The sequence below is a fragment of the Panthera onca genome, chromosome X, assembly GCF_046562875.1.
Source record: "Panthera onca isolate mPanOnc1 chromosome X, mPanOnc1 haplotype 2, whole genome shotgun sequence".
NCBI lineage: Eukaryota > Metazoa > Chordata > Mammalia > Carnivora > Felidae > Panthera > Panthera onca.
This window is the reverse complement of record NC_138357.1, coordinates 81,305,982-81,333,696: the sequence shown is the minus strand read 5'-3', so window position 1 is coordinate 81,333,696 and position 27,715 is coordinate 81,305,982. Positions and strand designations below refer to the sequence as shown.

The 27,715-nt window shown below is 36.8% G+C and overlaps 1 protein-coding gene across 5 annotated transcripts in view; it reads left to right on the top strand.

Moving 5' to 3' along the window:
* RRAGB (Ras related GTP binding B) overlaps positions 1-27,715 on the top strand; it is a 52,091-nt gene that overhangs the window by 7,614 nt on the left and 16,762 nt on the right. For 4 of the 5 annotated variants that reach the window (XM_081793482.1, XM_081793483.1, XM_081793486.1 and 1 more), the window contains exons 4-8: positions 1,191-1,274; positions 3,198-3,264; positions 5,669-5,891; positions 15,777-15,872; positions 18,100-18,222. In XM_081793482.1, the coding sequence (XP_081649608.1) occupies positions 1,191-1,274; positions 3,198-3,264; positions 5,669-5,891; positions 15,777-15,872; positions 18,100-18,222 (593 nt within the window). The remainder of the gene's footprint in view (positions 1-1,190; positions 1,275-3,197; positions 3,265-5,668; positions 5,892-15,776; positions 15,873-18,099; positions 18,223-27,715) is intronic. The other variant, XM_081793484.1, reaches the window with a different exon arrangement.

Genomic DNA, 27,715 nt, shown 5'->3' with positions numbered 1-27,715 from the left:
CAAGTCAGGTAGTTTGAACTGAGGGTAGAGGGCAGCCCCTAGAGAATTTTAAACAGAAAAGTAACATCAGATTTTATTATTTTTAATTTTCAATTTTAATTACAAAAGTAATACGAAAAATTCAGGTATTATAGAAGTGTAGAAAGTCTACTCCTTCCCTCATCATCAGGCCTGCTTCCTAGGGACAACCACCATTAGTAGTTTGAAATTGTCCTTCTGGCCTTTTTTATTTTTCCTGGGTGTATACAATCATACATATACAGAAGCTTTTTTTTTTCTTTTTAAAGAAGGATGGAGTAAAATCTGCATTTTGGAGAGACCATTATATCTAACATGGAGGAAAGATTGGACGGAGGCAAGGGTAGAAGCAGGTTGATAAATTAGGAAACTATTTTAGTAGACAAGGTAAGAGATGATGGGACCTTAACTTGGGTTAAAGTAGTGGTAGTGGATATAGTGAGGAGAAAATGAATTTGGGATATATTTAAGAGGTAGAGTTAATAGAACTTGCTGATAGGTTTGGGGGGAATAGTAGAGGAAAGGATGGATTCAAGGATAAAATTAAGGTTTTGGCTTAGGCAACTGGTTAAATTCACTGAGATGGAGAAGACTGAAAGAATAGATTTTGTAGGGAAAATGGTGAGATGAGTTATATTTGGATACACTGAGTTTGGGATACTTGTGCATTATTCAAGTGAAGATGTCCAATACATGTTTCAGAAAGGGAGAGGGACATCTATATTAAGAGATACACGTTTATGAGTTAACAGTATCCAAATGGTAAATAATAGAACTGGAACAGAAAGCTTGCCTGGGGGAAAAATCTAGAGAGAAAAGTAGGTTGCCAAAGGTGAAATCCTGAAGAACTCTAACATTTAAGGGACAGAAAGAAGAATAGGAGGATCTGCCAGAGAGGTTATAGGTATGATATCAGAGGCCAAGAGAAGAGAATTTCTTGAGAAGAGAGTAGTCAACAGTGTCATGCTGCAGAAAGTAAGACTAGGACTAAAAAGTCCACTGGATTTGATGATGGGGCCACTGGTCACTTGATGAGAACAATTTCTGATATGGGAGTAGAAACCAGATTTCTGTCCCATGTGCTTCATATCTAAACAGTCACTGAATCCTGTCACTTCTTTTGTTATTGTCTTTCCCTTTCTCAGTAGCACTTCTTTCCATTTTTTTTTTAGTACTAGACCGTTTACATAGTCTTCAAATTAATAGCAGTTTGAGCACCTACTCTCTCGTAGACTCTGTTGGAAATACAAAGACATGTAAGATATGATTCCTTTTCCAAGGAGGGGGAAGTAAGGGGAAGAAGGGAAATAGTTTGAGCACCTACTACGTGCCAGGCACTTGTATGATAACTCCTTTAAACCTCACAATAATCCTGTGAGGTCAGTAGCATGCCTTCCATCTTTTTTAATAGAAAAGGAAACATACTCAGAGGTTAAGTGACTTGCCCAAGGTCACACAGAGAAGTACAGCTGGTATTTGAACTAAAATTGTTTACCTCCAATGCCCATGTTTTTTATAATAATGCTTTGCTGCTTATGATCTAGGTTATAAGAAGATAAAATTGCACAAAGTTTAGAGAGCAGTCAATTTAAGCAATAGATTCAAGATAGTCATAGAAGAAACACCACTGTATGATTGATTGTCACATAAATTGTATAAATGATAATTGCTAGACTTTAAGGAAATTTTCAGGATAAGAATTTTCATTATTCCTCCTTGTGATTTTTGGTGCCTGGCAGAGAGTAGATGCTTAATAAATGTTTGAATGAATTCAGAGGGAGTGATGACGGTAAGTGGGGGTGGCCAGGTAGGGCTTTTAGAGGAAGTGGAATTTAATCTGGGTTTTAATAGATGAACATAACTTTGAAAGAAAGGTGGGGAGGACTTTCTAGGCAGATGAACAGAGTAGGCAAAGTATAGAGTACAGAGAGAAGTGTAAGGCAGAGGTCGCAAACAGGCAATCTATAAGCTGGATAAGGCCTGTAGATATGTTTTGTTTGGCTTGTACAATGTTTTAGAAAAATTGGAATTAGTTATTAATATGTAAAAGTTTCTGCAAAAATATGGATTTCCTACTACTATTGGAAGTTTTAAAGATATGATCATCTTGATCCCACATTCATGCCTGACAAATGAGCTACAGCTGAGTAATTGAGTAATTGACAACCACTCCATCATCCCCTTGGATGGATGTTTGCTCTCCATACATGATTATCTTTGCTTTTGTACATTTACTGGCCTGGCCCATATTAGCAAGTTTGCGACCCCTGGTGTAAGGTATATTGGGGGTTGGGGAGGTAGTGGGGTTGGGGAGGACTATGAACAAACCAAATTGGACTGAAGCAAAAGGCTTTATTAATGTGACTCACTGGGGATATAAAGGTAGATTGGAAGCCAAATTCTGAGGGACCTTGAATGCCCCCCTGTAGACATGGAGGAACCATTGAAATTTTTTTGAATGGGGAGTGACATGTTCAAAGTAGTGTTAAGAAGATGAACCTGACAGTAGCCTATAGGATGAAGTAAAGTGGGTAAGGTTTCCTGATGAGAGGTAATTATAGAGCTATTATAGTTATATAGGCTTGGAAAGGTAAAGGGCCTTCCTTAATGTTAGTGGCAAGTTGTAAAACAAGGTGTGGAATTGAGAGATTACAAAGGAATATCAATGAATGTGGACAGAGAAGTCTACAATGACCTGTTCCCCCCCCCCCCCCCCCAGATGGGACAGTGGTAGGATCATTAACTGAAATAGGGAAACCAATAGAGGGAGTGAGTTGGGTTATGTTTTATGCTTGTTTTGTATTTGGTGTTGGTATTAAATTTTTTTGTGGAGGGTGTTGGTGGGTTGGAGAAGAGCTATTTTGGTATATGTCTCTGTCTTACATGTTGAAATGTTAACATTAATATTATAATTGGAGATTGTTTCTGCTGTAAGCACTAAAGTACTAAAAAGTAAAATGACGTACATGAAAGCCAGCTCTGTAGCTCAGACTAGTTTAGGTGCCCACCTTGCCACTAAACTACACTACTAAGCTAAATATCACCTTCTTGTTGTAGCTTTGAGCATTTCACTCCACTTTGGTCCTTCTGAATTCCATGGGTTAGTTCTTTTTGGGTTAGCTTATTTTGAATTTCACCTCACATGCTACAATACTAGATTTGTCATATTTGTCTTCCAGTTGATGTAGAACATTCTCATGTTCGATTTCTGGGAAACCTGGTATTGAACCTGTGGGACTGTGGTGGGTAAGTACCATCTGCTTGTTTGTAGGGCCAGTGACAATAATCATAGCACCTAGTATAATCAAGTGTAGAAAATACATTAAAGTAACTATCACTTGTAATAGATACATTCGATAGAAATTACTTCAGAACTGGCACTTGATTAAAGATTTCTGACTTTTATGTAATTGTGAACATGCCATATGTGACATGTTTAATCATCAGTAACATAAGCTATATCTAGGTATCTGTAGTATGGGATAGATTATCACCCTCTTTTGCAGGTGAAGAAATTAGGTTTTTATCTCAAGTGTCATAACACCAATGCTGAGTTCTTAGTCATCATACCATACCACCTCATTCTTTATTATTTTCAATCTCCAGGCAGCCTAAGCACTGTAGATTGCCCTAAGTATATATTCTCCAGCTGACTTACCAGCTGTTGGAGGAGTAGGAAACAGTTTTTCCTCTCATGGCTGAGGCACTTCCAGAATAGTCCATCACAAATGCACATTCACTGTGCTTATATGTGGATATTGCTCCCTACAATATGGCCATTTGCATCTCCATGCTGCACAGTGGTTAGGAGCCTAGGCTCTGGAGTTAGATTGGGGTTTATAGCACACCTCTGTTAGCTGTGTTATCTTGGGTAGATTACTTAAACTCTTGAGCTACAGTTTCTTCATCTGTACAAAAGGGATAATAGTGGTACCCACTCAATAGGGTTGTTTTGATGATTCAGTAAGATGATATATAAATGCATAGGAAAGTTCCTCACAAAATAGACAGACATTATTGTTAGCTCAGTGTTTTACCAGCTCCTGGCATAGAACCAACCATATAACAGGTGCTGAATGAATTTTTTGTTGAAAGAATAATGAAATAGCCAAATATTCTATAAGAAAATGACTCCATTATTGCTAGCAGATGGTTCACTTAATGCTCTAGGAGCTCTCTCCATACAAATCCTTCCTCATTATAATTCTTCTAGTTCTGTAATCTATTTCAAGAGATTAGTTATAGTTCCTTGCTTTTAGGCACTAAGGTGTTATTAATTTTGCAGATAAGGCAGCTGACGTCCAGTGAGCTTATGAATCCCCCAAGGTCACACAGCTAATTAATAACAAAGTACAAGACTAAAAGCTTGTGACATGACAAAACTCTTTTTTTATTATTTTATTTTATTTTAATTCCAGTATAGCTAGCATACAGTTTCACATTAGTTTCAGGTATACAATATAGTGATTCAACAATTCCATACAGTAACCGGTGCACATCACGATAAATGCACTCCTTAATCCCCATCACATATATCACCCATCTCCTCCACCTACTTCCCTTCTGGTAACCATCAGATTGTTCTCAATACTTAAGAGTTTGTTTTTTGCTTTCTCTCTCTCTCTCTCTCTTTCCTTTGCTTACTTGTTTCGTTTCTTAAATTCCAACAAAACTACTGTTTTTTCACTGGCTGCCTGGTAATTGAGAAGTTCTTGGTAAGCAGCACACAGCCTAAGGGTCAAAGAACAACACTTATAAAAAGTTATCTTGGAGTCATTGTCATATAGTTTAGAGTATATGACGGTTATTCATTCAATAAACATTCGCTGAGCACCTACCCTATGGCAGGCTCTTTGCATAAAGCTGGGAAACAACGACAGACAGTAACAGACATGATCCTTGCTTTCATGGAATATATTGTGTAGGGAAGTGAATTCCATTAATTAAAAATTTGCACAGACACATGTAATATCACATTTGTGGTTAAGTGTGAAAAATAAAAACAGTGTTGGGGCACCTAGGTGGCTTAGTCAGTTAAGTGTCCTATTTGGCTCAGGTCATGATTTCACGGCTCATGAGTTCGAGCCCCGCATTGGGCTCTCTGCTGTCAGCACAGAGTCTGCTTTGGATCCTCTTTCTCCCACTCTCTCTGCCCCTCTCCCACTTGTGCACATGCTCTCTCTCAAAAATAAATAAATATTAAAAAAACTGTTATATTAGGGCCTATGGTGACTGGATTTGCTCAAGACAGGGATATCAGGGATAGTTTCTGTGAGGAAATATGGATCGAACTGAAATCTAAAGGGACAAGTAGGAGTTAATTAGATGTGGAGATAGGGGAATAGCATGTGCAACAGAGTAAACAATGTGTAAGTGCCCCTTGTTGGGTATACCACAGGCTAGTCCAAATGAGAGAAGGTCAAAGTGTATTTGGAACACAAGGAGAGGAGCAAAGAGTGGTGCAAGGTGGGGCTCAAGAAATAAGGTGAGGCCATACCTTTTTGGCCTATTTATTTTACTATTTATTTGCCTAGTAATTTGAAGCTGTAAGATTATCTTTCACATTGATTAAGCCAACAAAAATAGATTGTAAATAGGAGTGACTAAACCAAGGACTTGTTTACTACCTAGATTTTTTTTTTCCTACTAGACAGGACACTTTCATGGAAAATTATTTCACTAGCCAGCGAGACAACATCTTCAGAAATGTGGAGGTTCTGATATATGTGTTTGATGTGGAAAGCCGTGAATTGGAAAAGGACATGCATTATTACCAATCATGCCTAGAGGCTATTCTTCAGAATTCTCCAGATGCCAAAATCTTTTGCTTAGTACACAAAATGGATCTGGTACAGGAGGATCAACGGGACCTGGTAAGAAATATAAAGGGTGCTGCACAAAATGGTTGACATGCTTTCTAAACTTCTTTTCTACAGATATAGGTAAATGGTAGGATTGTTTTTAGGAAGAATAAATCTCAGCATAAGCACTCAAAGTTTTTTAAAAATACTCATAAAGTTTCCATGGTAAGGGAAATATAATATCCATTTGGCAAGTAATTTTCAGGTTTATGTAAGGAACTTGTCAATGTGATATCATTAAGCAGCCTGTATGTTTTCTTAATTAAGTAAAATTAACATATAGTGTTATATTTCAGCCGTACAGTATAATGATTCATCAGTTCTATACATTTCTCACTGCTCATCAAGGTAACTGTATTCTTAATCCCCTTTATTTCATCCATTTTTCCCAGCCACCTCCCCTCTGGAGACTAGGAGTTTGTTCTCTGTATTTAAGAGTCTGGTTTTTTGTCTTTTTTTCCTCTGTTTATTGCTTTGTCTTGTTTCTTAAGTTCCACAAATGAATGAAGTTATGTGGTATTTATCTTTCTCTGCCTGATTTCACTTAGTATTATATTCTCTAGGTTGATCCCTGTTCTTAAAAATGGCAAGATTTCATTCATTTTTATGGCTGAATAATACTCCATTGTATATATATACCATATCTTCTTCATTCATTTATGGATGGACACTTGGGTTGCTGCCATATCATGGCTATTGTAAATAATACTGCAGTATAGGGACCCACATATCTTTTTACATTTGTATTTTCCTTTCCTTTGGGTAAATACACAGTAGTGGAATTACTAGATCATATGAAAATCATATTTTTAATTTTTTTGAGGAATCTCCTTACTGTTTTCCTCAGTGGCTGCACCAATTTACCTTCCCACCAACAGTGTATGAGGGTCCCTTTTTCTTTACATCCTCGTCAACACTTGTTATTTCTTGCGTATTTTTATTTTAGCCTTTCTGAGAGGTGTAAAGTGATATCTTGTTATGGTTTTAATTTGGACTTCCCTGATAATTAGTGATGTTGGACATCTTTTCATGTGTGTTGGTCATTTGTATGTCCTCTTTGGAAAAATGTCTATTCATGTCCTCTGCCCATTTCTTAAATTGGATTTTTTGGGGTTTTTTTGGAGGGGGGGGTTGAATTATTATTATTAAGTTTTTTATATATTTTTTTATATTAACCCCTTATTAGATATATTATTTGCAAATATTTTCTCCCATTTGGTAGGTTGCCTTTTTTGTTTTATTGATGGTTTCCTGTATTGTGCAAAAGCTTTTTATTTTTATGTAGTCCCAGTAGTTTGATTGTGCTTTTGTTTCCCTTGCCAGAACAGATGTAACTAGAAAAATGGTTCTATTGCCAATGTCAAAGAAATCATTGCCTATGTTTTCTCTTAGGAATTTTACATTTTCAGGTCTCACATTTAGGTCTATTACTCCATTTTGAGTTCATTTTTTGTGTATGGAGTAAGAAACTGGTCCAGTTTCATTCATATGCATGTAGCTATTCAGTTTTCCCAGTAACATTTGTTGAAGAGATTGTCTTTTTCCTATTGTATATTCTTGCCTCCATTATGGTAGATTAATTGATCATATAAGCGTGGGTGTATTTGTGTTCTATTTTGTTCCATGGACTCTATGTTTATTTTTGTGCCAGTACCATACTGTTTTTATTACTACAGCTTTGTAGTAGATCTTGAAATCTGGGATTCTGATACCTCCAGTTTTGTTCTTATTTTTCCAGATTGCTTTGGTTGTTTGGGGTCTTCTGTGGTTCCATACATATTTTAGGATTATTTGTTCTACTTTTGTTAAAAATCCTGTTGGTATTTTGATAGGGATTGCGTTAAATCTGTATATTGCTTTGGGTAGTATGGACATTTCAGTATTTGTTCTTTTGATCCATGAGCATGGAATATCATTTCCATTTGTTAGTGTCATCTTCAGTTTCCTTCTTCAGTATGTTACAGTTTTCAGAGTACAGGTCTTTTATCTGCTTGGTTTATTCCTATATATTTTATTCTTTGTTTTGCAATTATAAAAGGGATTGTTTTCTTAATTTCTCTTTCTGTTACTTAATTATTAGTGTATGGCAATGCAGATTTCTGTATATTAATTTTATATGCTGCAACTTCACTGAATTCATTTACCAGTTCTAATAGTTTTTTGATTGAGTCTTTCGGGTTTTCAATATATAGTATCATGTCATCAGCAAACAGTGTAAGTTTGAATTCTTCCTTACCAATACGGATGCCTTTTATTCCTTGTTTGATTGCTTTGGCTTGGACTTCCTATTAATACTATGTTGAATAAAAGTAGTGAGAGTGGACATCCTTGTCTTTTTCCTGATCTTAGAGGAAAAACTGTCAGTTTTTCACCATTGAGAATGTTAGCTGTAGGTTTTTCATATGGTCTTTATTATGTTGAGGTATGTTCCTTTTAAATCTACTTTGTTGAGAGTTTTTATCATGAATGGATATTATATTTTTTCAAATGCTCTCACTGCATCTATTGAAATGATTGTATGCTTTTTCTCTTTTCTGTTGCTAATGTGGTGTATCCCGTTGATTGATTTGCAAATATTAAATGCCTTGTATCCCAGATATAAATGCCACTTGATCATGGTGAATGATTTATTTACTGTATTGTTAGATTGAGTTCGTTAATATTTTGTGGAGGATTGTTGCATCTTTGTTCATCAGTGAGTTTGCCTGTAGTTTTCTTTTTCGTCGTGTTTTTATCTGGTTTTGGTATCAGGGTAATGCTGGCCTCATAGATTGAATTTGGAAGCTTTCCTTCCTCATATTTTTTTGGAATAGTTTGAGAAGAATAGTATTCATTCTTCTTTAAATGTTTGTGCTGTCAGCACAGAGCCCAACTCAGGGCTCAAACTCACGGACTGCAAGATCATGACCTGAGCTGAAGTCAGATGCTCAACCGACTGAGTCACCCAGGCGCCCTAGTCTCCATGTATTTGTGATCTTTCCAGATTTTTTCTTGTGATTGAGTTCTAATTTTGTACCATTGTGGTCAGAAAACATGCATGATATGCTTTCACTCTTTTATAATTTACCGAGACTTATTTTGTGGCGTAACATGTGATCTGTTTTGGAGAATATTCCATGTGCACTTTAAAAGAGTGTATTCTTTTGTTTCTGGATGGAATATTTTGAATATATCTGTTAGTTACATGTGGTCCAGTGTTCAAAGCCACTATTTTTTTTTGGGTGATTTTCTGTCTTGATGATCTATCCATTGATGTAAATGGGGTGTTAAGGTCCCCTGCCATTATTACTTTCAATGCTTGTCTTTGTGTTTATATGTTTGTTTCTTTATGTTCTTTATTTAGGTACTCCTATGTTGATTGCATAAATATTTATAATTGTTCTTACCTCATATTGGATCATTCCCTTTATCATCATGTAGTTGTTGTCTCTTGTTACATGATGCTTTGTTGTCTCTTATTACAGTATTTGTTTTAAAGTCTATCTTGTCTTATATAAGCTTTGCTACCCCATCTTTTTTTTCACTTCCATTTGCATCATAAATGTTTTTCCATTTCTTTGCGTTAAATCCGCATGTGTCTTTAAGTGTGAAGTGAGTCTCTTGTAGACAGGGTCTTGCTTTTTATACATTCAGTCATGCTGTGTCTTTTGATTGGAGCATTTAGTCCATTTAAACTCAAAGTAATTATTGATAGATATGTACTTATTGTTGTGTTGTTATTTGTTTTATGGTTGTTTTTGTAGTTTTTCTGTGTTTTTTTCCCCTTGTTCTCTTCTTTGTGGTTTGATGGCTTTCTTTACTGATACGCTTGGATTCCTTTCTCTTTATTTTTTGGTTATCTATTATAGGTTTTTGATTTGTGATTACCATTATGCTCATATATAACATCTGATGACTATAGCTGTCTATGTTAAGTTGATGTGTTGCATCCACATGACTCCTGAAACAGAATGCTATGGGCACCAGTGACAGTCACAACAAAGTTTATTGCAATGAGAGGCAAGGCCAACCGATCGGGACCAACACTCTTGATAAGAGTGTGGCCCTGAACAACCAGGATACAGAGTTTTTATGGCTGATCACATCGTTTTATTATCACCTGGGAACAGAACAGAGAAACAGTTCCCAGATGAGCTAGAAACAGTTGCCGGATGAGGTGATTGTTTTAGACTTTCTGCGCTAAGTTGCAACCAGTGGATCTCCTTGACCTTGCCTCTGATGCTCTTTTCTTTGAGCTTTTGTTTCCTTCATTGGTGAAGCCTGATTTACAAGAGTGTGAAGCATAATTTACAAGAGTAAAGCAAGGCTATTATCTCTTGACCTTCAGTGTCAGAACAAAGCTGTTATTTTTTAAGCTACGTTAGCCCTACACTACAATTTAACCCATACAGATGGTCACTTTGAACCCATTCTAAAAGTACTAAATTTTTACTCCTGCCATCAACAACCTGTTATGTATATGATGTCATAATTCATAACTTTTTATTTTGTGAATCTATGGAGAAATATTTATCGATATAATTGATTTTAATCCTTTTGTGTTTAACCTCCATACTGGTATTATAAGTAATTAGTCTACTACTTTTATTATGTTTATATTTACCTATGAAGTGTTTTCATTTCATAATTTCATCATAATTTCATAATCTTTTTCCTGGTCATGCCTTTTCTTTCCCCTTGAAGAATTCCCTTTAACTTTTTTAAGGCTAGTTTAGTGGTAGTGAACTCCTTTAACTTTTGTTGCCTGTGAAACTCTATCTCTTCTTCTATTCTGAATGATAGCCTTGCTGGGTAAAGTATTCTTGGTTGCAGATTTTTTTGTTTTAGTACTTTGAATGTATCATGCCACTCCCTTCTGGCCTGCCAAGTTTCTGCTGAAAAAGCAGTGGATAGCCTGATGGGATTTCCTATGTGTATAAGTTTTCTTATGCTGCTTTTAAAATTCTCTATTTCTCACTACTTTTTGCAATTTTACTTTAATGTGTCTTTGTGTGTACTCCTCTGGTTGATTGTTTTAGGTGTTCTCTGTGCCTCCTGGATCTGGATATCTGTTTCCTTGTCCAGATTAGAGAATTCTTCAGCTATTATTTCTTCACATACATTTTCTGCCCCCTTCTCTCTCTCTTTTGGAATCCCTATAACGTAAGGGTTATTACACTTAATGATGTTGTTGACTTTCCTTAACCTATTATTTTTTATTATTCCTTTTTTTTTTTCTTGCTCTTCAGTTTGGTTCTTCCTATTAATTACTCTCTCTTCCAGCTCTATGATCCAGTCTTCTTCCTCCTCTAAACTATTGATTCCGTCTTCCTCTTGTGTATTTTTAATTTCAGCTATTGAATCCTTCATTTCTTATTTGTTATTTTTATATTTTCTACCTCTTAAAAATCCAGTGAGTATCTTCTTTATGGCCATTACTTTGAATTCTTTACCACACATATTGCTTATCTTCGTTTCACTTAGCTGTTTTGCTTTTATTTTCTATTGCTATTTCATTTGGGACATACTCTTCTGCCTCCTCATTTTATCTAACTCTGTGTTTGTTTCTGTGTCAGATCATTTATGTCTCCTGGTATTGAAAGTAATAGCCTTATGAAGAAAAGTTCTTGTTGTGGCTTGTAGCACAATGTCCCTTGTTTATCAGAACCAGGTGCCTCAGGAGTTTCTCCTGTGTGGATTGTATATGACTTATTCTTCTGGTTGAGCCACATTTGCCTTCCTATCAGTATGCTATAATGGCCTGCTTTGCCTATTATGCACGCACTGGGTAGGATTTGGTCCCTGTTCTGTTAAGAGGGCAGTCTGAAGCCACTGTGGGCTTATCATTGGGTGGTTTCAGCAATCAGACCAGATGCCTGCCCTCAGCACATTTGCAGGGGCTACAGTAGCATCAAACTGCAGTGCACTCTCCTTGCATTGTCTAATGAGAGGCTTTCATTTGTGGACAGAGTCTGGAGACGAACCAGCTCTCTTCTCCTGGTCTGTCTTTAGGGGCTGAAATAGCACCTACCAGCAGAGTGCTCTCCCTGCCTTGTCCCTTGAGAGGCTTTTGTTGGTGTGTGGGGTCAGGAGTCAGGCCAGATTCCCACAGGGCCTGCAGGAGTAATGTCTGGCAGGACTCTCTCTCTTTTTTAAAAAAAAAATTTTTTTTAGTGTTTATTTATATTTGAGACAGAGAGACAGAGCATGAATGGGGGAGGGTCAGAGAGAGAGGGAGACACAGAATCTGAAACAGGCTCCAAGCTCTGAGCTGTCAGCGCAGAGCCCGAAGTGGGGCTCAAACTCACGGACTGGGAAGTCATGACCTGAGCCAAAGTCGGACGCTTAACCGACTGAGCCACCCAGGCGCCCCAGGACTCTCTATACTGCCAGTTATAAGGCTTGGTTACCGAGGCTTTAGTCGAAGGGTTATCTTCCCCTCTCCCCAGTACAGGAGTTACTTTGGAGTAGTGCTGGCCCCTGTAGGATGAGACATGCAGGACCTGCTTTGGAGGGACTCCTCTGTAGAGTGGGTTGGATAGGACCGGTCCACAAGAGATTGTGAGGGTGAGCTACATAGTGTTAGCAAGCAAAGTGGAAAGTGTTCATGGTATTTTCTGCAAGTGTCTAGCTATCTAGGCTGTGGGTGCAAAGAAATGGCTCCCACCAGTTCTTTTGTTCTTGGAGAAGTCTCCTAAAGATCCCTTGCCCTCCTTCACATGTTCTGAGATTGGAAAATAAATCTCTTTAATGTGTACCCTAAGCACTTTTCACACTGCTGCTTCTATGCAGTATCTCAGTGGAGTTGTTTGATATGCTGACTTTTTGAGGATGAAGACTTAGTTTCCTATTGCCTTCCAGCTCTCCCAGAGCTGAGCCAGCTGATTTTAAAGTACCTGAATTTAAGCCCCCTGACTACAAAAACTCATAAAGTTAAGCCCCACTTGTTTCAAAACCAAATGTTAGGGGGACTTATCTTCCTAGTGCAGATCCCTATGTCTGGGGTGCCTAATGTGGGGTCTGCTCCTCTCCCTTCTCCATGCTTGTGGTGTACCTCCCATTTGTGGTTAGTCTGGCTGAGAGTTTGGTTCCCCACATCTCTGCCCCTCACCCTTTCAGTGTGTTCTATTAGCTATGGAAACTCTTTCTGCCAGTCTTTAGATTATTTTCTTGTTTGGTTGCACTGATGTGACTGTTATTTTTGTGTGTCCGTGGGATAAAATGAGCTTAACATCCTCCTAGTCCGCCATCTTCTCCATTTACATCCTCCTTTATGTATGTTTATGTTTACTTATCCTGTTTTATTGTCCTTCAGAAGAGGTAGTTACTGTGAAGGCTAGAAGACCCACCAGGGGTGAGATGAAGAAGGGTTATTGCATTCACTAGGTTAACTTAGAAAATATTTATGCACCAATAGAAGTGCCAATCACTTTGGGTTAGGCTCAATGCCCAGTTCCTCTTAATTACACTGATATGGTATCTTTGGCTTCTTTTCTAGCATGGGGATTAGTACACATAAATTAACCAAAGAAGACACAGTAGAAAGAGATGACTCCTAGCTAGCTATGAGACCCCAGGTCTGGCAAGTAACAAAAATAGTCCAACTTTAGTTTATGCAATATAAGAGGATTTGATTTTATGGATGGAACTGGAGAGTGTGATGCTAAGTGAAATAAGCCATACAGAGAAAGACAGATACCATATGGTTTCACTCTTATGTGGATCCTGAGAAACATAACAGAAACCCATGGGGGAGGGGAAGGAAAAAAAAAAAAAAAAGAGGTTAGAGTGGGAGAGAGCCAAAGCATTAGAGACTGTTAAAAACTGAGAACAAACTGAGGGTTGATGGGGGGTGGGAAGGAGGGCAGGGTGGGAGGGAGGGCAGGGTGGGTGATGGGTATTGAGGAGGGCACCTTTTGGGATGAGCACTGGGTGTTGTATGGAAACCAATTTGACAGTAAATTTCATATATTAAAAAATAAAAAAAAAAATAAAAATAAAAATAAAAATAAACATTAAAAAAAAAATAAAATAAAATAAACAAATAAATAAATAAATAATCAATCTAAAAAAAAAAAAAAAAAAGAGGATTTGATTTTAAAGTCTAAGCTGAAAGAGAAGATCCTGTAAGGATAAAGGTAAGAAAAGCAGTTTCAGAATATTTTGGTGATACAGAAGAATACAGTTCCTTTTTGGATTGGAACCTAGGAGTCTAAGGATACCCTTTATTTAAAGGAATTTTATGGTAATAGCTACAGTCAGGAATACTTTTTTTGTATAACTAGTTACAGTATTGCCTCCAGTGTTTGGTGTTTGGGCATATTTTGGTGTTTCTAGGTAACTTACAGGTTATAAACAACTTGACCGGGTTCTGTATTTGACTCTGAAAACTATTTTTGAGTATCTAGTCTTTTTTCCTTCTCTCTCTCCTTTTCTCACGAAGTATTAATTCTGTTGTAATTCAGTAGAATATCTGCATGTAGCTTGAGTCTTGGGATTATGAGGGCTGTGTTATTGTTATTCTTGCTGTTGTTTTGTTTTCTGTTTTGTTTCCTTTAAAAATCACCTCATTACCTGGCCCAATTTGCAATAGAAAAACAGAGCATTCCAACAAATAAGGTCCTTATGGATTTTTTAAATTAATTTTCATTTTTATTAATCAATTTATTGTTTCCTAAATGCTTATAGAATATATCCCCAAAGATATATGATGTTCTTTGTGGTATTTTAAGCTCAATTAATAAAAGTGTACTTCATTTAATTAAAGATTAAAACTTGCAAGTTTTGAAGTCAAAGTGGCTAGGGTGCTTCCCTAAATATCAATTTCAAGCAAGATAGATAGTTTATTGTATGTGTGTGGGTTCCCCAAGTAAACAGAATCAATAAGTGTGTGTGTGTGTGTGTGTGTGTGTGTGTGTGTATGTGTAGAGAGAGAGGGGGGATTGATTGATTGATTGATTGATTGGTTTTTAAGGAATTGACTTGTACAATCGTGGAGACTGGCAAGTCCAAAATCTGCAGGACAGGCTGATACAATAGAGACCCAGGAAAGAGTAGTTATTGCAGTTCCATTCAGAAGTCAGTGTGGAGGCAGAATTCCCCCTTCCTGGCGGAATGGTGACCTTTTTTCTCTTAAGGCCTTCAACTGATTGTATAAAGCCTACCCACATTATGGAGTAGTCTACTAATATAAATATTAATCTCATTTAAAAATGCCTCACAAGAAGATCTAAACTGCTGTTTGACCAAATGTCTGGGTACTGTGGCCTAGCCACATTGATACATCAAATTAACCACCACAGTGTATACATGCGCTCACTACAAACCCACCCAGTCATGGAAAATACCTGTGTATATATATATTTGTACAAATAGGTATTCTTCGATGTGTATGTGGGCATTTATACATAGATACATATCATACCAAAATGGATAGATATTTCTGTTTGTGTGTGGGGGGTGTTATATAGCCAAATAAATATAGTCCATTCAGAAATAATATATATGAGAATATATTTGAGTATATGCATATATTTGTGTGAGAGAGAAAAATACCTACAAAGGTTAAAGTATTTTAATTTACAATATTATTACCTTAAATTGACCCAGATTAGGTGATTTGGAACATTCGATATATTTTATAAACACTCCTCTGTATGGTAATTTTTTTTCCCAACACAGTGCTCTCAGTGAGCACTCAGCACAAGCAGCAGAAGCCTGAAGAATTCTAGTAGTTGTACTTTTAGACCTGACCTGAAATAATTTCTGCCATCCTATTTTACGAAGTAATGTACACACTCCTCTGAGGAAAGAGGAAATGTTCTTGTTTAAAATACACTGAAATAATTACATTTCAGATTTTACAATGAAAGAGAAGAGCTGTTATATGCTAATCTGTATGTGGACTTTTTAATTCAGATTTTTAAAGAGCGAGAAGAAGATCTGAGGCGTTTGTCTCGCCCATTGGAATGTTCTTGTTTCCGAACATCTATCTGGGATGAAACTCTCTATAAGGTGTGTATGTTTCCCTTAGTGCCCTTACTTAAGAAAATGAAAAAAAGCTAAAAGGGTATTGTCAAAAGTAAAAGATTTTAAACTCTGTCATATCCATTTAGATGTGTTGAACTGAAAAAGGAAATAATCTACAATAAATTATTTGCCCAGGTTAGGAAAGTTTTCCGTTATGATTTGCTCACATAACTCTTCTACCCTATTTGAAAACTATCAAACTTAACCTTAAGAGATTTGGGGTTTGATCTTGAATTGTGTTGAGATACCTACCAAGTGACACTGAACTAGCCAGTTTCATCATGATTAATTTCATACTGATCTTTGTGACAGCAGAGGTTTTACTGGCCATCATCCATTGTGACCTGTTGTGGTCTCAATGCTGATTGGATCTGTGTGTAATATTCAGGTATCTCTTCAGTATATAAACTAGTCTGCTTCAGTTTGGATGGCAGTAGAATAACAACATTTAGGGATGATATTGGAAAAGAGAGTCTTAAAATGAGATATGTTATGCCTAGAATATGGTAGCAGCAACTTTCATGCCATATTGGAGACTAGTATTCTTTTAACCAGGATTGTTTCCATTGCTGGAATGGAAACACTGCTTGTAGTAGTTGTAGAGGTTATAATAGCTATGTTATGGATTAAGCTGAAATTACATTATTGGCACATAGGCTCCTTATCCTGCTTTTTCCCTACTGATCTGGTGATTTGAAAGACTGGCTTCTTTGGGGTCCTCTCCTGGTCAGACCTTTCCTTCCTGCTGCTAATATTCATTGACAAGTCTGACTCTGGGTGGGAAAGCATCTTTCTCTGTCACTGGTAGCTACAGCCTCATTATCAACTGCATCTGACAATTATCTACAACCAGAGAAGCACAGAAACCTGATTTGCCAAGGAGAAAAACCAATGGGCATTAAAAATAGCCATTGATTTCTTTTTTAAACTAATTCATTTTTTCCCAATATTGTTGACTCAGCCTCACTCTAATAACAGATCATTTTGAGATACCTGTCTAGGAAATACTGCTCCAGATTAATTTGGGCCGAATTTCTCTCAAAGCCTTATTCCCATAGAACAGGTAACCGTGAATAAGGATGGACATGACGCACTGATAAGAACCAACTGCGGTGTGAAGGATGGCAATACATAACACGACCAAAGACAATTGGCTAATCACAACACTGCTGTGAGTGACAATGTCTCTGCTGTGGTTAGCTTTGGTGCCTTCTCCAAGGTAAATTCAGCAGTGACATTAACACCGACCTGGGAACTTGGAACCTGAACCCCTATGCTTAAGTAATAAAACTAATTGGAACAGAGACATGGCACTACTATCTCTTACATCAATGTTGCATAGAGCTGACTTAAATTTTTATTTTGTTTTATTCTACAAGCACTCGTTGCATAACTGCTTAATGCTGTTGGACACACAAATTGACTAAGACCAGGTTCCTGCCCTCTAGTAGGGGAGAGAAGAACAAGCTTATCAGACAAATTGGAAGGAATTATTACAATGGAAATGCAAATAAAAGAGCCTTAAGAGAATAGAGGGAGGGTGTGGTTAATTTCAACTACTTACATTAGTAATACTTCTCTGGATGAAGTCAGTTTTAGGAATCACACAATGGACCATTTTTAATTCAATTGGATCAATAATTTATACAACTGACAATAATAAGCCTTTTGGAATGACAATGCCACTAATTTCTCTTGTGATTTCTTTTGTACATTATCCCATTAAGGGGAGGGGCCATTTTTCCATGTGACTCTGATGATATTTTTTACAAAATTGATTCTTGGATTTATGTTAAATATAGCACTATTATCTTCTGATATTTAGAGTGGTCTACATTATTGCACTTAAATATTTGTTGAATGGCTGGATTACAAACGTTTTATTTGGTCCAGTAAATCAGAGTTTTCAACTATTCTTAAGGCAAACGTCATGGAATTAAATTATTAATTTTTAAAAAATTATCAATGGAAAGAAGTTTCTCCAGCATTTTATAAGTGTTTGAAACTTTAAAAAAATCCATCTGAAGGATAATAATCAAATATCACCTTCATCTCATTTTGTTTGTGTCATACCATATTCGTTACAAGTATTTGTTTGGGACTCTATATCACCATATTTTGCTGTCCATATGTTATAGTATACTTACTCATTTGCAAAGGTCTGGGACTGCCTACCTGTTAGTAATATTACACTGTGCTTCTGTTCCGTTAGGCTTGGTCCAGCATTGTTTATCAGCTGATCCCCAATGTTCAGCAGCTGGAAATGAACCTAAGGAATTTTGCTGAAATTATTGAGGCTGATGAAGTCCTTTTGTTTGAGAGAGCTACTTTTCTGGTGAGAACTTTCTGTTCTGCAGGTGTACTTCACACTTACCTTCTATCCAGCAACAGAGAACAACATGTTGTTACTTTCAGGAAGAACCTTTTTCCCTCTCGTCATTGCATCAGCATATATAACCTTATTTACAGGTGACCCAAAAGAAGTCCTTTGGTGTGCAGCTCTTTAGTAGTTAGTAAAACTTAGATTTTTACAAGCATGCCTTATTATAGAGTTTAGATTATTTCTGCTAAAAATTATTCATTTGTGTTAAATAATTCCTAATTTCCTATTGACTTTTATTATGAAATAAGGGGTATTTTCCTTTTGAGAAAACTCTTATCCTACCCCTTTCTCCAAAAGACTGATTTGAAAACTTTTAACATGGAAGAGGTATAATGGTCATTTTAGTGATTTAGCTAAGAGTTCAGATGGAGAGGTGGAAGGGGAAAGAGGTGCCTTGGCGTTTTTATTTTTCTCATATAAATTCAGCTTAACTATAGAGCCTACTGTGTGTATGGCCTTAAGGGGGTTGCAGTATTATATTTATAAGTAAAATTTTAAAGAACAGTAACAGAAGCTAATTAAGGATGTCATAAAACACTGCATATAATTGCTGATCAGTTTAATAAATATAATTCTAAGAGCAACTCACAGTAAATAATTGGTTACTGAGCTCTACCAATGCCTGATGGTTTTAAAACACATTTCTAAATCTATCTGAGCTTGGTTTCCCTTCTATAAAATGGAGATAATACATCTATATCATAAGTTTATTGTATGGAATAAATGGCACAAGGCAATGTTAAGCCCTAATACAAAGCTTACCATATAGTTGTCATACTATAAAAAGTAGGTTCTTTTTGTTATTATAGCAACAGAGGGCAGAGAATGTGTACTGTAATTTTTCCTACTCCATCCTTTGTGGAAACATTATTTGTAACTGTAGTTTCTGAGTCATCTATCCTGCTAGGTGGTACAGCTGCCGCAAGGAGTTCTAACTAGAGTGACTTTCTGCTTCAGCTCACTGGCAAGAGTCACTTGCTTGCAGTTTTACTACCCTGCAACCTCTTGCTTCTAGTGTGAATAGCAACAAACAAGTGAGCTATTCTTACCATCTTGATACACATTGGCATGGCAGAATCCTGCTTTCAGCAGTATTCTCCTGCCTTATCCACCACATATGATCATAGAGGTTAACCTTATATAAGTTCCCTCTTTCTCACTAACAGTAACAGGTGGCTTTGGTTTCTCTTGAAGACCAAGTTTAGTTGTGATCAACCATTTTCACTGAATGAGTTGAAGTCAAGCAAGGGGAACCTGTTCCACCATTGGTCTAGGAATTACCTTTCGAAGGTTCACATGGTTTCAGTAAATTGCCCTGTGAATTTTCTTCTGGTGAGCAACTCATTTTTGCTTCCTACTAGAAACTTTATATCTAAATATTCAGCCTATAAAAATACATGGTTTTATTAAAATCTGAAAGTGGTAGAAGTATTTTCAGCTGATGTGAGTGTTCATAATGAATAAGTTCATTTATAAATAGTAAATCCTTAGAGGTTGGAATCCTTTAGTTAAGATTTTCATTGTTTTTTATATATTTAATTTACAATTAAAAAATTATTTTAATTCTAGTTAACATATAGTGTTATTATTAGTTTCAGATATACAATATAGTGATTCGACAATTCCATACATCACCCTGTGCCCATCATCACAAGTGTACTCCTTAATCATCATCCTCTATATCCCCCAACCACCTGGCCTCTAGAAACTATCAGTTCTGTTAATTAAAAGTATGTTTCTTGATTTGTCACTCTCTCATGCTGTCCTTTTTTCCCCTTTGTTTGTTCTATTTCTTAAATTCCACATATGAGTGAAATCATATGGTATTTATCTTTCCCTGACTGATTTACTTCGCTTAGCATAGTACTCTCCAACTCCATCCACTTCATTGCAGATGGCAAGATTTCATTCTTTTTTATAGTTGAGTAATATCTACTGTGTGTGTGTGCATGTGCGTGCGTGTGTGTGTGTACATGTTATTATCCATTCATCGATTGATAGACACTTTGGGCTGCTTCCATATCTTCACTATTGTAAACAATGCTGCTGTAAACATAGGGTGTGTGTCTGTATCCCTTTGAATTAGTGTTCTTGTATTATTTGGATAAATACCCAGTAGTGCAATTGCTGGATCTTAAGGTAGTTCTACTGTTAATTTTTTGAGGAACCTCCACACTGTTTTCCAGAGTGGCTGCACCAGTTTGCATTCCCACCAATAGTGCAAGAGGGTTCCTTTTCATCTACATCCTCACCACCACCTGTTGTTTTTTATGTTGTTGATTTGAGCCATTCTGACAGGTGTGAAGTGATATCTCATTGTAGTTTTGATTTGCATTTCTCTGATAATGAGTAATGTTGAGCATCTTTTCATGGGTCTGTTGTCCATCTATATGTTGTCTTTGGAAAAACGTCTATTCATATCTTCTGCCCATTTTTTTAACTGGATTATTCCTTTTTTGGGTGTTGAGTTATAGAAGTTCTTTATATATTTTAGATACTAACTCTTTATCAGATATGTCATTTGCAAATATCTCCTCCCATTCCAAAGGTGGCCTTTTGGTTTTGTTGCTTGTTTCGTTTGCTGTGCAGAAGCTTTTAATGTTGCCATAATCCCAATAGTTTATTTTTGCTTTTGTCTTCCTTGCCTCAGGAAACATATCTAGAGACAAGTTTGCCATTGTCAAAGAAGTTACTGCCTGTGTTCTCTTCTAGGATTTTGATGGTTAACACGCCTCACATTTAGGTTTTTTCTAGTTCTGTGAAGCTAGTGGTATTTTGATAGGGGTTACATTAAATGTATAGCTTGTATTGGGTGGTATAGACATTTTAACATTGTTCTTCCTATCCATGAGATTGGAATGTCTTTACATTCCTTTGTGTCATCTTTAATTTCTTTCATCAGTGTTTTATAATTTTAGAGTACAGGTCATTCACCTCTTTGGTTAGGTTTATCCCTAGGCATCTTATTTTTGTTGCAGTTGTAAATGGTATTGTTTTTGTAATTTCTCTTTCTGCTGCTTGATTATTGGTGTATAGAAGTGCAACAGATTTCTCTACACTGATATTGTATCCTGTGACTTTAATGAATTTATTAGTTCTAGCAGTTTTGGGGTGGAACCTTTTGGGTTTTCTATATGTAGTATAATGTCCTCTGCCAATCATGAATATTTTATTTCTTACCAATTTGGATGTCTTTTATTTCTTTTTGTTGTCTGACTGCTGTGGCTAGGACTTCCAGTGCTATGTTGAATAAAAGTGGTGCCAGTGTACATCCTTGTCTTGTTCCTGACCTTAGGGGGAATACTCTGTTTTTCCCCATTAAGGATGACATTAGCTATGGGTATTTCATATATGGCCTTTATTATGTTCAGGTGTGTTCTCTATAAACCTACTTTGTTGAGGGTTTTTATCATGAATGGAAGCTGTACTTTGTCAAATGCTTTGTCTGCATCTATTGAAATGATCATATAGTTCTTACCTTTTCTCTAATTGATGTGATGCATCATCTTAATTAATTTGCAAATATTGGACTAGTTTTGCAACCCATGAGTAAATCCTACTTGATTGTGGTGAATGATTTTTTTAATTTATTGTTGAATTCAGTTTGCTGGTATTTTGTTGGTAATTTTTGCATCTATGTTCATCAGGGATATTGACCTGTAGTTCTCTTTCTTAGTGGTGTCTTTATATGGTTTTGGTATCAGGGTAATATTGACCTCAAAGAATGAATTTGGAAGTTTTCCTTCCTCTTCTATTTTTTGAAATTCTTTAAATGGTTAGTGGAATTTGCCTGTGAAGCTATCTAGCCCTGGACTTTTATCTGTTGGGAGAGTTGTGATTTCTTTTTTTTTTTTTTTTTGTTTATCTTTTTCTTTTTTATTTTTGAGAGAGAGAGAGAGAGCGAGAGCGAGAGCACCCAGCAGGGGAGGAGCAGAGAGAGAGGGAGACACAGAATCAGAATCAGAACCAGGCTCCAGGCTCTGAGCTGTTGGCACGGAGCCTGATTCGGGGCTCAAACTCACAGACGGTGAGATCATGCCCTGAGCCTAAGTTGGATGCTTAACTGACTCAGCCACCCAGTGCCCCAAGTTTTGATTTCTAATTCAGTTTCTTTGCTGGTTATCAGTCTGTTCAAGTTTTTTATTTCTTCCTGTTTCAGTTTTGGTAGTTTATATGTTTCTAGGAATATATCCATTTCTTCTAGGCTGTCCAGTTTGTTGGCATATAGTTTTTCATAATATTCTCTTATGCTTTTTTATATGGTTGGTTGTTATTTCTCCTGTCTTATTTTATTTATTTGGGTCTTTTCTCCTTTTGTCTTGATCAGACAGCTTAGAGGCTTATCAATTTAATTTTTTCGAAGAATCAGCTCCTGGTTTCATTAATCTGTTCTATTGATTTTTTAATTTTCTCCATCATTTATTTCTGCTCTTATCTTTATTATTTCCTTCCTTCTGCTGGTTTAGGTCTTGTTTGTTTTTCTTCTCTACCTCCTTTTGATGTAGAGTTAGCTTGTTTGAGATTTTTCTTGCTTCTTGAGGTAGGCTTGTTAAACTTCCTTCTCGAACTGGTTTTGTTGCATCTGATAGGTTTTGGACCCTTGTTTTCATTTGTTTCCATGTACTTTATTTCTTCTTTGATTTTCTGGTTGATCCATTTATTGTTTAGTAGCATGTTCTTTATCTCCTTGTATTTGTAGTCTTTGCCAACTATTTCTTATGCTTGTCTTATAGTTTCATAATGTTGTAGTCAGAAAATATGCGTGCCGTGATTTCGATATTGAATTTGTTGAGGTTTGTTTTGTGGGCTTGAGAAGAATGTATATTCTCTTGTTTTAGGATGGAATGTTCTGAATATATCTATTAAATCCATGTGTTCCATTATGTCTTTGAAAGCCATTGTTTCCTTGTTGATTTTCTGTTTAAATGATCTGTCCATTGATGTAAGTGTCTGTAAAGTCCCCTACTACTATTGTATTATTATCGATTAATTCCTTTATGTTTGTTATTAACTGCTCTATGTGTTTGGGTGATCCTAGCATAGGAAGCCTGTAACTAGTTAGCATGCCAGAGCCTTGTTCGTTATTGAAATTAACCAGGCAAATTGCTCCACAAACTAAAACTGGCCATGTACCACCATGCACAGAAATGGGAAAGAGCTATCGGTGTCAGTCCTGTCCATGTCTAAGCTGTGTGAGATTTCTTATGCTGACTCAAATTAAGCCACAGTCTCCAATTCTGGTGGTTCCCGTCCATCAATTCCTTTAAGTTTCAGCTTTGCAACCATACTCTTTCTGGAACCCAAAGACTTTGGTTTCCTACATGCTAGCTGGTGGGTCATGGTAATAATTCTGCTGCATCACCAGTCAGCATTGTTCGTGGTTGGAACTATAAAAGTATCAGATCATATTTGAATAATGACATTCATTCTTTTTTTTTTAATATGAGATTTATTCTCAAACTGGTTTCCATACAACACCCAGTGCTCATCCCAACAGATATCCTCCTCAATACCCCTCACGCGCCCTCCCCTCCCTCCCACCCCCCATCAACCCTCAGTTTGTTCTCAGATTTTAAGAGTCTCTTCTGTTTTGGCTCCCTCCCTCTCTAACCTGTTTTTTTTTTTCCTTCCCCTCCCCCATGGTCTTCTGTTAAGTTTCTCAGGATCCACATAAGAGTGAAAACATATGGTATCTATCTTTCTCTGTATGACTTATTTCACTTAGCATCACACTCTCCAGTTCCATCCAGGTTGCTACAAAAGGCCATATTTCATTCTTTCTCATTGACACATAGTATTCCATTGTTTATATAAACCACAATTTCTTTATCCATTCATCAGTTGATGGACATTTAGGCTCCTTCCATAATTTGGCTACTGTTGAAAGTGCTGCTATAAACATTGGAGTACAAGTACCCCTACACATCAGCACTCCTGTATCCCTTGGGTAAATTCCTAGCAGTGCTATTTCTGGGTCATAGGGTAGATCTATATTTAATTTTCTGAGGAACCTCCACACTGTTTTCCAGAGCAGCTGCACCAGTTTTCATTCCCACCAACAGTGCAAGAGGTTTCCCGTTTCTCCACATCTTCTTCAGCATCTATAGTCTCCTGATTTGTTAATTTTAGCCAGTCTGACTGGCGTGAGGTGGTTTCTGAGTGTGGTATTGATTTGTATTTCCCTGATGAGGAGTGACGTTGAGCATCTTTTCATGCGCCTGTTGGCCATCTGGATGTCTTCTTTGGAAAAGTGTCTATTCATATTTTCTGCCCATTTCTTCACTGGATTATTTGTTTTTCGGGTGTGGAGTTTGTTGACTACTTTATAGATTTTGGATACTAGCCCTTTGTCCGATATGTCATTTGCAAATATCTTTTCCCATTCCGTTGGTTGCCTTTTAGTTTTGTTGATTGTTTCCTTTGCTGTGCAAAAGCTTTTTATCTTGATGAAGTCCCAATAGTTCATTTTTGCTTTTAATTCCCTTGCCTTTGGGGATGTGTTAAGTAAGAAATTGCTGTAGCTAAGGTCAGAGAGGTTTTATCCTGCTTTCTCCTCTAGGGTTTTGATGGTTTCCTGTCTCACATTCAGGTCATTTATCCATTTTGAGTTTACTTTTGTGAATGGTGTAAGAAAGTAGTCTCGTTTCATCCTTCTGCATGTTGCTGTCCAGCTCTCCCAACACCATTTGTTAAAGACACTGTTTTTTTTCCATTGGATATTCTTTCCTGCTTTGTCAAAGATTAGTTGGCCATACGTTTGTGGGTCTAGTTCTGCGGTTTCTATTCTATTCCATTGGTCTATGTGTCTCTTTTTGCGCCAATACCATGCTATCTTGATGATTACAGCTTTGTAGTAGAGGCTAAAGTCTGGGATTGTGATGCCTCCTGCTTTGGTCTTCTTCTTCAATATTACTTTGGCTATGATGGGTCTTTTGTTGTTCCATACAAATTTTAGAATTGCTTGTTCTAACTTCGAGAAGAATGCTGGTGCAATTTTGATTGGGATTGCATTGAATGTGTAGATAGCTTTGGGCAGTATTGACATTTTAAAACAATATTCTTCTAATCCATGAGCATGGAATATTTTTCCATTTCTTTCTATCTTCTTCAATTTCCTTCATAAGCTTTCTATAGTTTTCAACATACAGATCTTTTACATCTTTGGTTAGGGTTATTCCTAAGTATTTTATGTTTCTTGGTACAATTGTGAATGGTATCAGTTTCTTTATTTGTCTTTCTGTTGCCTCATTGTTAGTGTATAAGAATGCAACTGATTTCTGTACATTAATTTTGTATCGTGCGACTTTGCTGAATTCATGTATCCATTCTACCAGACTTTTGGTGGAGTCTGTCAGGTTTTCCATGTATAATATCATGTCATCTGCAAAAAGTAAAAGCTTGACTTCATCTTTGCCAATTTTGATGCCTTTGATTTCCTTTTGTTGCCGGATTGCTGATGCTAGCACTTCTAACCCTATGTGAAACAACAGCGGTGAGAGTGGACAACCCTGTTGTGTTCGTGATCTCAGGGGAAAAGCTCTCAGTTTTTCCCCATTGAGGATGATAATAGCTGTGGGCTTTTCATAAACGGCTTTTATGATGTTTAAGTATGTTCCTTCTATCCCGACTTTCTCGAGGGATTTTATTAAGAAAGTATGCTGAATTTGGTCAAATGCTATATCTTCATCGAATGACAGGATCATGTATCCTTTCTTTTATTAATACGGTGTATCACATTGATTGATTTGTGAAGGTTGAACCAGCGCTGCAGCCCAAGAATGAATCCCACTTGATCATGGTGAATAATTCTTTTTATATGCTGCTGAATTCAATTTTCTGGTATCTTGTTGAGAATTTTTGCATCCATATTCATCAGGGATATTGGCCTGTAGTTCTTTTTTTTTTTTTTTTTTTTTTTTTTTTTTTTTTTTTTTTTTTTGCTGGGTCTCTGTCTGATTTAGGAATCAAAGTAATGCTGGCTTCATAGAAGGAGTCTGGACGTTTTCCTTCCCTTTCTATTTTTTTGGAAAAGCTTGAGAAGGCTAGGTATTATCTCTGCTTTAAATGTCTGGTAGAGGGGCGCCTGGGTGGCTCAGTCGGTTAAGCGGCCGACTTCGGCTCAGGTCATGATCTCGCGGTCTGTGAGTTCGAGCCCCGCGTCGGGCTCTGTGCTGACAGCTCGGAGCCTGGAGCCTGTTTTGGATTCTGTGTCTCCCTCTCTCTGACCCTCCCCCATTCATGCTCTGTCTCTCTCTGTCTCAAAAATAAATAAAACATTTAAAAAAAATAAAAATAGATGTCTGGTAGAATTCCCCAGGGAAGCCATCTGGTCCTGGACTCTTATTTGTCAGGAGGTTTTTGATAACTGATTCAATTTCTTTGCTGCTTATGGGTCTATTCACATTTTCTCTTTCTTCCTGTTTGAGATTTGGAAGTGTGTGGGTGCTTAGGAATTTGTCCATTTCTTCCAGGCTGTCCAATTTGTTGGCATATAAGTTTTCATAGTATTCCCTGATAATTGTTTGTATCTCTGAGGGATTGGTTGTAATAATTCCATTTTCATTCATGATTTTATCTATTTGGGTCATCTCCCTTTTCTTTTTAAGAAGCTTGACTAGAGGTTTATCAGTTTTGTTTATTTTTTCAAAAAACCAAACTTGTTTTCATTGATCTCCTCTACATTTTTTTTCGATTCTGTATTGTTTATTTCTGCTCTGATCTTTATTATTTCTCTTCTCTGAGTTTGGGGTGTCTTTGCTGTTCTGCTTGTTTCCTTTAGGTGTGCTGTTAGATTTTGTATTTGGGATTTTTCTTGTTTCTTGAGATAGGCCTGGATTGCAATGTATTTTCCTCTCAGGACTGCCTTTGCTGCCTCCCAAAGCGTTTGGATTGTTGTATTTTCATCTTCATTTGTTTCCATATATTTTTTAATTTCTTTTCTAATTGCCTGCTTGACCCGTTCCTTCTTTAGTAGGGTGTTCTTTAACTTCCATGCTTTTCAAGGTTTTCCAGACTTTTTCCTGTGGTTGATATTAAGCTTCATAGCATTGTCGTCTGAAAGTGTGCATGGTATGTTCTCAATTCTTTTATACTTATGAAGGGGTGTTTTGTGACCCAGTACGTGATCTGTCTTGGAGAATGTTCCATGTGCACTCGAGAAGAAAGTATATTCTGTTGCTTTGGGATGCAGGGTTCTAAATATATCCGTCAAGTCCATCTGATCAAATGTATCATTCAGGGCCCTTGTTTCTTTCTTGATCCTGTGTTTAGATGATCTATCCATTGTTTTAAGTGGAGTATTAAAGTCCCCTGCAATTACCACATTCTTATCAATAAGGTTCCTTATGTTTGTGATTAATTCTTTTATATATTTGGGGGCTCCTGTGTTTGGCGCATAGACATTTATAATTGTAACCTCTTCCTGATGGATAGTCCCTGTAATTGT